Source organism: Telmatherina bonti, assembly GCF_933228915.1.
Source record: "Telmatherina bonti genome assembly, chromosome: 22".
NCBI classification, from domain to species: Eukaryota; Metazoa; Chordata; class Actinopteri; order Atheriniformes; family Telmatherinidae; genus Telmatherina; species Telmatherina bonti.
In genome coordinates, this window is record NC_136631.1 from 8079254 (window position 1) to 8093037 (window position 13784).

At 39.3% G+C, this 13784-nt stretch overlaps 2 protein-coding genes across 2 annotated transcripts; one reads left to right on the forward strand and one right to left on the reverse strand.

The window, feature by feature from the left end:
- Positions 1–1442: 1442 nt before the first annotated feature.
- Positions 1443–5257, reverse strand: pcare1 (photoreceptor cilium actin regulator 1; the record flags this gene model as incomplete). The annotated part of the gene is made up of 2 exons (XM_079261729.1): positions 1443–1566; positions 1893–5257. The coding sequence occupies 2 exons, from the start codon at positions 5255–5257 to the stop codon at positions 1443–1445; spliced, it is 3489 nt and encodes a 1162-aa protein (XP_079117855.1).
- A 3739-nt stretch (positions 5258–8996) lies between these two features.
- On the forward strand, positions 8997–11557 carry spdya (speedy/RINGO cell cycle regulator family member A; the record flags this gene model as incomplete). The annotated part of the gene is made up of 6 exons (XM_079262343.1): positions 8997–9216; positions 9334–9392; positions 9469–9554; positions 10695–10866; positions 11058–11412; positions 11538–11557. 6 exons carry the CDS (start codon positions 8997–8999, stop codon positions 11555–11557), a joined length of 912 nt encoding a protein of 303 aa, XP_079118469.1.
- Positions 11558–13784: the final 2227 nt, after the last annotated feature.

Below are 13784 nucleotides of genomic sequence, written 5' to 3' on the forward strand. Positions count from 1 at the left end.
TCCTATTAAACTGACTTTAAATTTAAAGTTTAGAAAATGTTAGCATGTGAGCATAATTTTATTTGGCTCATCACAGTAAAACATCCAGGTTTTGACTCTCAGTGAGGACATGTTAGCATTGAGCCACCGTTGCATGTAGAAATAGTCGCCTAATATGTATAGAATAGATACCATAAGCACAAGAACAAAAATCAATTAGATACTGCTGATTGGTCCAGAGATGACAATAAATGGTCACATATTCTTTATTATAAATAAACAGTAAAAATGGAAATAAAAATAATAGATTAGAAAATGACATAGATTAGGCCCTCGTTAGCTCATAACAAATCACAAAATGAAGCAACATTAAAAAAAAAAAAAAAAAAAACACTTCAATGAAATAATTACAAAATCTACAACATTTTGACTGTCCATGATAATGTCTTATGTATAAAAGAAGACAGTTTTACGTATGTTTTTAGCCATCCCCCACCAACCTACCTTCTCAATGAAAAGGGCATCTATGAAAAATGTCTTCAAGGTTTTAAATAATGTCAAAGTTTTTTGGGTTTTTTTTTCTATTTTGAAATGGAAATTAAAATTATTGTTACTGTTCACCAACTAGATCTCCATGACCTCAACACAAAGGCAGATGATTATGTCCTGGCTGTTCCAAATCTGTTGATAAACTTCCCATTTTATATATCTGTTTAGACCTTGTAAACTTTACAATAAAAGAACATCACACAATAAAAAGCTGTCAAACACCCAATTCTTCACATTGGCATTCTGTTCATGCAGAGCTTCATGTAGTTGTTTTTCTCTGCATCCAATAGAGGTTGTTTTTTTTTTTTTAACTGAATGCTTCTTTTTACACATGGTCCACAGTTGTTTATGTAACCTCTAACCTTGCATGATCTCAGAGGGCACTTGATCAGCATTGCGTAATAATAATTGTAAGATTCTATGTATTTGTCCATTACCAAAAGTTGAGAACTGTATGTTGTAAACATAAAACTCAAGATCTTGCTTATGCAGAGACACAATGAAAATGCAAAGATCACCACAATTTATCCCCCTTTTTTTTTATCAGGTTTTCTCAGGACTGTACATGAAAATATGTATCCCTTCCAGATGCCATACACATGTTACACTTCATTAGACACTTAAGATTCTTGAGATTTGATTTATGTTTACCACTCAATGCTACAATTATAGCTGTAGATTTTTTTTATGACCAGTCAGAAATAGAATTTATTTCTAAGCCATATTGTACTCCAGTAGCGGATAATACTGGAACAAAAATGGAAAGCATCCTGCATTTAAACCTTGTGGAGGTGTGTTACCTCAGCAGAGTGGATAGAATTAGCTCCTCTTCTCTTCCCTATGGAATAAACTATATCAAATTAAATCCTCAGTAAGGCCTGCTAATCCATAATCCCAGTAGTCTTGCATTGGCTTTAGTCTCTGTGCAATGCCTGTCCAACAACACACAAATCGGGGTGTGACGCAGAGCGTGGTGTAGTTCTGAGCTCCGATTGGCTACCCCATAAGTCATTGTCTCTGATTGGTTCATCCTCTAGCCTGTAAGAAAGAATAAAGATAGTTGTCTTTAGTAATTAGGGAAGTGTGCCAGTTGGGTTTGAGTCCACTGTTATCGGGAATGGTGCTTTACAGAGCTTACTGGCTTATGTCACAAATCATGTAAGGCCACGTAGTAAAGTGTAGTTCCATTTTTAATGACAATCTTCTAATAAGTCTGCATGTTTTTCTTTCATAATTTCTTCATGAAATGTTTTTCCCTTCCCCTTCCTCAAACTTGATTTGAGAAATAACGAAAGCATAAGATTTAACATTCCACACAACCAAATATTTAGGGTACATAGAAAAATAAATATATAAAATCTTACCCATGGGAACATATTGCTGGCTCACTCCCACAAGTCTCAGCCACTGAGATGCCTTGAGATCGAGGTGGCAGACTTAGACTCGGCCTTCGGTCTGATTGGCTACGTCGAACAAAGGGTCGAGGTCCTTGAACAGACACAGGAAATCTTCCTCGATTACCCCATGTACTTGAGATGTAGGAGACTCTGGTAGAAGTCCATGCTTGAGGAGGTTTGGGAACTGGACAGGGTTTGGCTTCAAACATGGATGGAGACACAGGGCAGAAGACTGAACGGGCATTACTGAACATCCTAGAACTAGATGAGTCTTCGCTGCTGTTCTCCCTTGACAATCTTTGAACTTTTGGTGATGCTGGTGGTGATGGGGCTTTAAAAGGGTATGATGTGGCTGGGTTTGAGCTTAAAACATTCTGCTTTCCAACAGGTGGACTGGGGAGTCTCCGCTGAACAGCTGGTGGTGTAGGGAGTGTTCTGTGAACAGGAGGGCTTGCTGTTGAGGGTGGCGAAGGTTGGTTTTGGAAACCGTGGGGACTGGGAAGTCTTCGATGTAAGCTGCTTGGGGTAGAGGGAGTAGAAGGTAACATTCGTCCTCTAGAGACAGGTGGGGTGGCAGGTGATTGGGTAGTGGCTACAGAAGTAGGCACTGTTGAGTTTGTGCTATTCGGTCCAGGCACTGAAATGTTGCCACTCTGCTGTTGATTTGATGATTCTCCTTGGCTGTTAGGAGTAAATACACAATTTGTTGATCTTCCTGTATTAAAGTCTGAAGATTGTTTTAGATGTATAATCTTACTAGCTTGCTGGTGTAAAGAATCTGTTTCCACTTTTGGATCTGTCCATGGTTGAACATCTGGTTGGCTGACTATTGACAAAGCAGTTGTTTCTTGTTTATCTACTTTAGCTGAAGAAGTTACCTTGGAAGATTGTGGCAGGCCTCCTTTACTGGGTAACACCGTAACAGACTGAACTGAGGCCTTAAGTCGTTGTGATAGCCCTGCCCTTTTTAACACAGGTGACTTTCCTACTTTTGTAGCCCCATCTCCTGTTGGATTGGATCCACTCTGAGCACTTTCAAATGACTTGTCCATTAATACTTCCAGTGGAGGTGGAGGAAGATTATCCAGATCTAAGTAATCAGTTTTCTCTAATGTTGTGGGCTCAGGCCTACAGCTAGTTATCCCAGAACTGAGCACAGCTTCAACATTTCCTAAACCAGGCAAGACTGGAACACCACATCGACGTACCCCTTTTAGAGGCCCAAGAACTTTCGGACCTTCAATTTCCTCTATGCCTTGACTGAAGGTGTCAATCAGTTTTTTGACTGAGTTTCTGCCCCTGTGGAGGCCAGAGGATGAACGTAGTGATAAAGGAGGGCTTGGAGGTGGGGTGGCTCTTATGGAGAATTTGGATGGTTGCTCATCTTTCTGTTTATCTTCTTCCACTTCACTGGTTTGCTCTTCTTTTTTATTGGTGCACTTTGTTAGATTTGCTTTGTCTTTAAGAGGTTTGGGTTTATTGTCCTTTTCTGATAATGGATTTTTGCGAGTTGTTGCTGGAGATTGCGCTGGTGAGTTTCTTTGTGTTAGTTTAAGCGGAGCAGTCTTTGAGTTTCCTCCCGCCTTGCTTTTACTCAATTTCTGCAACCTCTGATTCAAATCCCTTTGTGTCCTTTCTAGTTCAAGCAGTGTAGGATCTTCACCTTTGCTCCGCAGAGATTCTGCTGACCGGGAACGTTGTCCTCGAGTCACCGGAGTCTTTTTCACCACAGCCCTCCAAACAGGAGCTGCTGTTTGAGGTCTCTTTGGAGATCGTATCTCCTCATCTGTCCACTCACGTCTACTAGTTTGTGGGCTGCCTGCAGCCTTTGCTTTAGCACTGGAGTTCTGTTTCGGAACAAACTGAATCCGACCACTTATAGCGTTTTTCATTTTGAGAGTCATGTCAACATTTCGTGGATTTTCAATGCGCTTTGGGGGTAGGCGACGTGGGTTTTTATCACTATCGACAGGTAAAGAATTAGATTGCATTCTAAACGCCACTTGCACATCTCCCACCCCTTTGTTTCCCTCCTCCTCATCATTGTCATCATCCTCTCCATCGTCTAAAGAGAATGATCCCAGCAAGGAGTCTCTGTGGTCATTAGGCATAATGGTACATATAGAACCAAGAGAGTTTAGTGAAGTGAGTGAAACACTTGGACTCATTTGACTCCGTTGATTTTGCTTTGACAGTCCTGAAGTATTTATGGAGTTGTATCCCATAGGACTGGCAGCAGTTCTGTTTGTCCCCGTGGACCCACAGCTTTCTCGTCTATGCCGTTTTTCAGATCCAGCAAGCGATTCATTCTCAGCCCCAATACCACTGTCCTCACTAAACAGAGCAGAATCTTCTGGTCCAGGCTTGCGCAGAGAGGCCATTTCAATGCGGGTTAAGAGTTGCATTATTCTAGCCTCAACTGAACGCTTGACTTTCAGTTTCTCCTCTAAAAGCTCTGAAACCGAGGCAAAGTACTGCACTGCCTCCTCCAAAGCAGAGTCCCCAATTCCACCAACGGTCCGACTCACATTTCTCATCCTCTGTGTGGTGTACTGAAGCAGCTGCTGCAACAAATCCGGTGGGGGATCAGTATTAGCAGAGCCAGACTTCACAGGTGTGGAGGATGAGAGGTTTTTCATTTGGCTTGGCCAAGCAAGATTTTCTCCATTTTCTCGTAACACCTTTTCCCCCTCATCTGCCATCTCTTCCAGTCCTTGAATAATTTCCTCATAGCGTAAAGCCATGAAGGCCACCATTGGCTGAACATAAACTTGAGTTTGGGTAGCTTGTTCAAAAAGTCCAAGAAGAATGTCATATTTATCAATGTTGGGATTCAAGAAGGCATAAGCAGCTTGATGAGCTTTTACCAACGGTTCTGGAAAGTCAACTTTTTGATCTGTAAAACCTTTTTCTTTATCTTTGTCTTTCTTTTTTTGAACTTTAGTACCTTTGGCCTTTTTGTTTGGTTTTCTGCCTGGCTTTTTGTCTGCAAAGTCCTGCTTTTCAATGTTTTTCTCTTTCCTCTGTGATGCTGTCCCGTTGTCAATAACTTGAGTCTCCACTTTATCAGGACTCACTGCCTCCATGTTCACTTGCTCAGGAACATTTCTCTTTTTCTGTGGTGTCATTTGAGCTTCCTTCTGAGATACTTGGCTTTGGGCAACTGCTTTCTTCTCCTTTAAATCAGCATTTGTAGATCCAGGTGAATTACGAACGTCTCTCTCTTCAAACTGGGACACTCCAGGGCTTTGTGGAGGTACAGAGGGTAGCATTCTCCCCTTCCTCATTGCACCGAAAGCAGCAAAATTACCTCTGGATGGTGAACAGCCCATCTTTGATGTTTTCCAGTACAAGCTGTTTCCGTGTCCTTGGAGACCGATACACCAGAACAGACAGGGAAGTAAGTGATGAAAAACAGCCAAAGTTCTTAGCCACCTGCTGTATCTGTCATTTTCAAATGGCTGAGCTTGTTGACTCTGATGAGACCCATTTCCACATGGAGACTGCCGAAACAAAATATATATAAATCCATTTGACAAATTGCTTCCACCCGTCACAGATCTGCTAAATAAATCCCCAGATTGGCGGTCATGTTTATTAAAATTTCCTCATAGCGTGCTCTAACATGCATCCTTCTGTGCCTCACAAAGGACACACAGCTGAGAGGATTAGTGGGGCTTTCAGTGAACTCCTCTGCCTGCACATATGTCACGTTAAAGCAAATAAAACTCACCTACTTGTAAGAACATAAGCTCATTTGGGTAATGAGGGCTGGCTTCAGGTGGCTTTTTATAGCCTGGAAAACAATATCCCACTATTTATCTCCAATCAAAGGAAAGGGAAAATGCCTCTTTCAACTAAAAGTACACATTATTTGTTTTTAGCTGTTTTAAAACCACATATGATTAGTTTAATTCAAATACTGTTTGATATGGCTTAAACTGTGTGTAATATAAATGTGTTATCACCTGAAAAAGGGTACCTTTGTTTGCCATTAAACCTGCAATGCATCAAGTTTTAAGTCCTGAAGTGATTTTTGGTGATTTACCCATCTTTTTGCTCTATATCTTCAATCCATTCACTGGAATGGAGAAGATAAGCTTTTAAAATAACTTAACTCACATCTCTGTAGTGCACACAACAAATAAAAAAAGAAAAGATTATAGTAATCTTTCCTCTTGTAGCTTTTTAATGCTATCGTGTAAACAACACAATGTGATGTAAGCAAATCACCTGGTATATATTCAGACTATATGTAACTAAAGATCATAAAACATATAGAGATATATCATTGTCTTTAACAATTGGGATCAATTAGTGATCAAGTGGGTAATAGTATACTATATATAATGTAAAATACTTTTCCTCATATATAGTAAAACCTCATTGGAATTATAAGATCTCATTGTTCCACATATGCATTTCACAACTGGAAGGCAAAACCTGCAGTTAGCTGGTCCTTTTCTGTGAAACCACTTTCCAGTTTGGGAAGCAGGCACCCCCTAAATTTAAGATGAGGCTTATATCTTTCCTTTTTGATAAAGTTTATTGTTAGGACTAGCTTGGTGATCCTTGATCATCCTTATAGTTATACAATTACAATGACATCATGTGATGCACTGAGCACCTCTTTATCTTTTCTAACCTGATTGTTTTTTCAATTTTAAATATATGACATCACTATCAAGACAAAGGTCATCTTATTTGTCAGTTTCTCCCATTTGGTAAGAACACACAATTAAAATAAAGATTTTGCAGAAAAAAATGTCATTAATATTTTCTCTTTTTCTTTCTCAGCAGGCATCCATGGCTTAGAAATATGGTTGGGTGTGAGTTTAATAAAAAGTAGTTTTGTCCTTTCCACTGTCACCAGCCATCCTGTGCATGCACAGGAAGTTGGACTGTATCAAAGGGAAGATTTAATGCGATTCATTGGTTTCCTTAGGCAATTATTTGTGTATATTGGCTTACACCAACTCACTCATAATAACTTGGATTATTATGGATCATGTAATTAATTTAACTGGATTGTAATTGAACTACAATGAATTGTATTGAATTGGACTCTGTCTGTAAAAGTCCTTTGAAGTCAGTGCCTTTGTTAATAATACATTTTAAAAAATTAACTTTGTTGAGATTATTTAATTGTACTTGTACTCTGCACACTCTTGTAAAAAAATAAAAAAAATAATCAAATGTTGGACTATTTTCTTGGTTGGCTGAATAAAAGGTTAGGAAATAGCTAATCTGAGCTAATTTTGAATAAATCTTCCCCCATAATCTGCACCGTGTATTATCTGAAAAGATATTTTTGTTCATATCTAAATATACATACTTTAGCAATTTATTGGTTCCCACGACTGAAGACTTTTTGTAAACTTAAACTTTTTTTGGACAACTTTATTTGTAGTTATACAAAAAAAAAAAAAAAAAAAAAAAAAAAAAAAAAAAAGGCATGACATCTATTCGAACTTGCTTTTCTGCATTACGAAAATATATAAAGAGGTGAACAATAGAAACATATGCAATAAGGTGAAGAAAAACAGATCAGTACCGTGAAATCTTTTATTGGTTGCAGATCTGCAAAGATTTCGAAGCCTTCTGACTTTTAGAGAAACAAACAGAATCTACATAATATTTTAATCATCAGAAAAAAAGGTTTTCTCTTTCAGAATTTACATTTATAAACGTAAAATTTAGCCAAAAGGATTCATATATTATTTAATCATTTCAGTGACATTTTAATGTTTCTCTGGTGGCGGCCAAACAACACCTGTTTCCAGCATGAACTGAATTTCCACCGAAGACAAAAAAAAAAAAAAAAAAAAAAAAAAAAAGAAAGAAAGAAAAGAAGAAGAAGCGCCGCGCGACTTGTCTGCGCGTCTGGCGCGCGCAGCGGCCATAGGTGTGTTCACGCGGGAGGTCTTCCGACGCTGCTAACTTCATCTGGTTAGTTTACTCTTTCAAACTTATCAAATAGACTCCTCCACAAATAATAATATTCTTTATCTTTAAGTTTAATGATTCAAATGTGTCGCAGTTATGCTAACAGTCGTTGTCAAGCTTAAATGAACTAGACTGGAAGTTTTAGTAGTTTTCTTTAAGCTAGCAACTCCACCACAACTTTTATAAAACCAAATTAATATAAACCTAAAGTGCTTTTAAACGTCTCTGCTATGAGTTGGCTCAGGAAAACACGGTTTAAATGGCATTTTCTGACATAAGATGCTGTTTTTCCGAGGTGATACACGGTCGTTTCAATCATATTTTGTGTAATCGTCTGTTTGTGGCCTAGTTTTCTTATGTCAAAGCCAAAAAAATAAATAAAACAGGTTTGGGTGGTAAGTTTATCATTACCAAATTTTAATTAATTGGTCAGGTAATTGTGCCTGTCTGTATTTTTCTGTTCCTGAAATTAAAACTGAGACATAACCCGTTCGATCTTAATGTCAGACCAGAGGTGTCATATGGGGTGAAAAGTTAGGAAGATTATAAGGGCCCCATGACTTGATAAGGGGCCAAAAAATGTACAAACTATATAAGAATATCATTAAACCTTCATTAAAGATAATAAATACTTTTTCAACGGCTGTAATAAAATATAGCAGTAATATAAACTGATAAACCATTTATATCAAAATAACCTACTTAGATGTATGCACTGTGATTTAATCCTTTATAGGGCACTCAATAAATTACCTTTAAATCAGAAATATTAACCTAAAATTGTCCTTCTGGTATGAACCAAGACCTCCATTCTGTTGTTACATTAACAAAAACAAACCAAAAAAAAGTAATTGTTGAACATGAAAGGAAACAAATTGATCAAAAATAGTCACTTGCCCCATAAAGGGTTAAACACAGCCGTAGATCTTTATTATTCCCATGCCACTGTCTTTCATAGGACCCAAAATTCCTGGCGGCACCCCTGTTCCAGACAGTTTTCAACAAAACGAGTCCTCTTTAGTGGCGCAAATGACGGTTATGCGGACTCTAAACTTAATAATTTACTGCTTTTTGTCCTGTCTTCATCTGTAGTCCACTACCACCATTAGCCTGACTGGCTGTAGCATGATGAAGACGCCTCCTCCTCCTCCTGCATCTCTGGGAGTCAAACGCAGAAATGTTCGCCAGATCAGAAGACACCTCTGCTTCAGCCGAGCCAACGGGGAGGACAATGAAGCCTCACGGTGGAAGATCCAGCCCGGCCAGCGTGTGTACACCAGGATGCCCCTGTCCTCAACTACTGTCATTCAACGGCAAGAAATGGCTTCATTCTTCCAACTTTTTGGTAAATAAATCGTGTTGCTCACCAAACTTGCATAATTTAGACCAGTCACACTTGATTGAGCACGCTTGTATGATGAAGTTGGAGCATAAAAATAAATTTTTTTGCTTCTGGTTTCAGATGATGACCTGATTCAAGACTTTCTGAGGATGGATTGTTGCTACAAAATGACAGATAAGGTAAAGATTTAACTGTGCAACATACTTTTATGATGACAGTTCTGTATTGATGGTATCTTCCCCCCCCTGTGTTCAGTACCTATTAGCCATGACCTTTGTGTACTTCAAACGGGCCCACTTTACTATTGCTGAATACACCAAGAAGAACTTTTTCATTGCACTGTAAGTCCAGAGATATGTTGCTACATACTGCATATTCCTATGAAGACTTTGTTTCATTGTGGTGTCATCTGCCATGTTGGGAGAATACGATTACAGTTTACATCGACATTTTTGTGTTTAAAAAAAAATAAAAAAAATAAAAAATTTGTGTATGGGGAAAAAGTAAATTATTAAATGTAATGATAAAAGTAATAATTAAATGTGCATGTGAGTCTACAAACTGTTGGCTGCAACTACACCATTAACTGAAAATATGTCAATGAGTTATTTAAATCAAATTTGTCAAAAAGACTCTAGTCCATAAAAGAACACAGAAAAGACAGGGAAAATTTAAAAACTTTACGCTGTTTAATACATTTTATTTGGACAAAGAGGACAGTAGCAAAATGAAAAAAAGCCAGAATAAGTCAAAGTAGATTTATTTATCACAGGAACAATACAAGATACCAAAAAACTTTATTAGCTAGATGACAGTGACCATTTGTAACCTCTGAGAAGAGTAAACTAAACTATCTGTAATATTCCTGGGTTCAGTAATCTAGTCTGAGGTGCTCTTTGGATAGGGTGGGGAAGATAAGGAATCACCAAAAAAATTTTTTAAAAAGTCCAAAAGTAACTGAAATGGTATAGTCACAGTGATATTTATAAAGAAGCGTGCACGTAGGTCATTACTTCGGTATCATTTAATTTAAAATCCTGTATTTGTACATGCTTGTGCAGATTGTAATCCTTTCTTGTTTATGGAACTGACATTTTCCCTGTAAACGCAGCAATCTTTACTTCTGCTCACATAAAGCCCACACTGTTCTTTATATAAAAACTGCCATCAGCCAAAACCACATAATCTGGACAAAGTTTCCTTTTTCTTCACTGTTCATGAAAGCTAGAGTCGCAACCAACTTCATGACAAGATGAAATATTCATCAGAACGTCTGAAGAAGACAAAGATGAAAAAAAGTCTGAACACTGCTTAACTGCTGTAACAGACCAATCTTCCCAACACGGCAGATTTCTCCCACTCTTCTGTGTGTGACGCCCTATGTGTGTTTTCTGTCACATCCCTTCTTAAAAAGTGAGCATTTTGTGTCGGTATATTTACACACTTCATGCCAGATTCCAACTGTTGTCCCCCATCTGCAGCTATCTTGCTAACACTATGGAGGAGGATGAAGAGGAGAGCAAGTATGAAATTTTCCCGTGGGCTCTGGGTAAGAACTGGAGGAGGCATTTTCCCCACTTTCTGAAGCAGCGAGACGAGCTGTGGGCTCGCATCCAGTACAGAGCTGCTGTCAGCAGGCGCTGCTGCGAGGAGGTACCTGCAACTCTAACCACCTAAAATTAGACACTGATTAATGGTTTCTCTGGGAATTCTTTAATGGTCTATTTACTGCACAAGCTATATATTTCTTTGTCATTGCTTTAGTGTAGTGCTAGATATTTTATCGTGTGTGTGTGTGTCTGAGCTAAGCTGTATTGATTTATTTCTTGGACTGTGTCCCTCAGGTGATGGCCATTGTTTCCTCTCACTTTGTGTGGAAACGTCGGCGGTCTGACCACCACAGCGGTGCCCAGCGGCGGTACAGCGATGGCGAAGTCCACTTTCCCCGCGGGCCCTCTGCCTCCCCGGTCTCCTGTAACCTGTGTGACTACAGCAGCAGGTCACGTTACAGCCCCGTTTTCTCTTCCACTTCCAAACGCTGTTCTGAAAAGACGTCGGAAAGCAGCTGTCAGCACTCTTTTGCCTCTGCCATAAGTTTGGAGATCACCCCACCCAGAGCTGCTGCCTCTCACAGGAAGGCAGTGGAGACTAAAAGCCAGGCGCAGCAGTCACGCTGCTTCTGTCCTGAGGAGGTTCCAAGTAGGTGTAGTCATCTTCAAACTATTAACTGTGTTTGGTTGGGTGTGACCAAAAGTAACCAGAACAACAACTGAACTACACCATTAAATGTTTTGTGGTTTGGATTTTTTCTCCTGCCTTTGCAGTAATCAGTGAGATGATGTGACACTTGGCAGGATGCAGTTCTTCCTCTCGGCTTTTTAGAGGCTGATCACTGAAAGAAGACAGCGACTGGCTGCAAAAGCAGCTGCTGCTTCTCTGACTGGCAGTGATTTGAATTTCCTAGATTTCAGCTACATCTGGGATCAAACATGTGGCGTTGTGGACACGTTTCTGTCTGTTCCGTTTTATTTACCAGCATGCCAAAGCTTTTGAGAAATACAATTTCAGCCTTCATTGCGTACTCAAAACTGCAACGTGTTACAGCCAAAACTGGAACGGCGTTCAGGCAGATGGATGGTGAAGTCTGCCTCCACCTGTCTCAGCAGCTGTCAGTGGATGGAAAACTAGCTGTTGTAGTTGTCTCTCTAAATGTAGCGCTGCAGATTTTTGCCTGGGTGACTACAGCTGGGTTTGTGTTGACTCTTGATACAGTTGCATACAATTTAATTCAGTTGTGAAGGAAGGAAAATTTCCAGGCCTCCCATCCATCCATTTTCTGCTGCTTATCCACTGTTGGGTCACAGGGACAGCAGCCTAAGCTGGAAAGATTACTTTCCTCTCCCTAACCACATTTGCCAGCTTGTAGGGGGGGATCCTGAGGCTTTCCCAGGACAGCTGAGAGACATAGTCCCTCCAGGGTGTCTCAGATGTTGCATGTGTGTATGTATATAGTGTGTAGTAAAGTAAATAATTTAAGAAAAGTTCATGTACAGGGCAAATATGTCCTTCCAAAAGGGAAATTATATCATCTGCCTGTCAGAACACTTTGCTTCTGCTTCATGCGTTGTTGTTCACGGTGTTAAATAGAAAGTAGCTAAAGCCTGCTATATAATGTCCTATTCATGTTTGTTGACAGAAACGCACATAAAGTCGTTGCTTTGAAGATATTCTCCTGGTTTTGCAAAGCCCTGCTAAACTAATCATCTCATAACTATGGCATGTATGGTACACACAAGCAAAGTATGACTTTTTCTTCTAATTTGATCTCAATTAGCACACATTAATCATTCAAAGGTAAAGGCAGTAGCTCACATCAGCCTGAGGCCATTTGCTCATTTGCAGCTCATTCAAGTTTATATCAGCTGCTGAAGCAACGGCAGGGATTTTTAGGTCTTATAGGCTGCGGCAGGTTCTGTTAACTCTGCAAGAATATTATATGTCAGTATGTTTAAATGTGGCAGGCTGCGACTGCAAGGCAGCACATATGGAGAGCAGCGTGTTGACACAGTCTATAACATCTATAACTTCTTTCCATGCTGCTTCTGCTCTGATCATTCTATTAACTGGATTACACTTTATACAGATCAGACTTCTGCCACAACTCAGATTTGCTTCTTCAAGTTTCACTAGTTTTACATGCTTCACCTGTGTTTACTCTAACAGCACCTGTGTTTGCTGAATCATGCAACCCCATGGTTGCTTGTTTTAGCAACGGTAACGCTGCATGATGATCATCCTGAATTTATCCCGGCTGCCTTTTTTTGCCACTTGATGCTTTTATTTTGTAATTTTGATTCAAAGTTGTGTTTTAATGACTGAGATCATTTGAGTGGCGCCCACTTGTCCTAAAGCACGTTTTTCTATCTTTCCTTGGTTAGGGGAAGCTTCTTGCTGTGACTCCACATACGATGCCTTCATGGACTGGATCAATGAGATGTAGAGCATCACAACACCTCCGCAGCTCAGTTCAGTGCGTGCAGTGCCTTGCTTCCTAAATCAACTTGCACTTTTCACTTTAAATTGAATGTCTGAATCCCACCCAGTTTGTTTCTTTCACTTCAACAAAATGGATTCATAAGATACCGGATCAAAGCACATTTCCAGATGAACTGATGTTATTTATTTCACAAACATGAAATGAGTTTGCTGTTTTCTGTAGAAGTTTCACACAGACTGGCTCTGTAAAGGCTGTTCCAGTTCTATATATATTTATAAATATATTTATTTATTTTATATTATTTAAATTATTTGCATTTTTGGAATTAGTCATCCTGTTTCAACAGTTGTTGAATGTATTCATCAGTAAATTGGTTCATTTTCGATGCACATCCTCTGCGAACTGTTGCAAAGAGGGACTCAGCTGGGTGTTTTCCACGATTGTTTCCAACGGGCCTGTTTGATGATCCAACACTGCTACATGAGTTTCAAATACAAGGTTGAACGAGACTCTGTCTAGTCATTTTATTAACTTTATTTCCCATTACAACCCTTCTTTTATGCAGTTTTCTAAA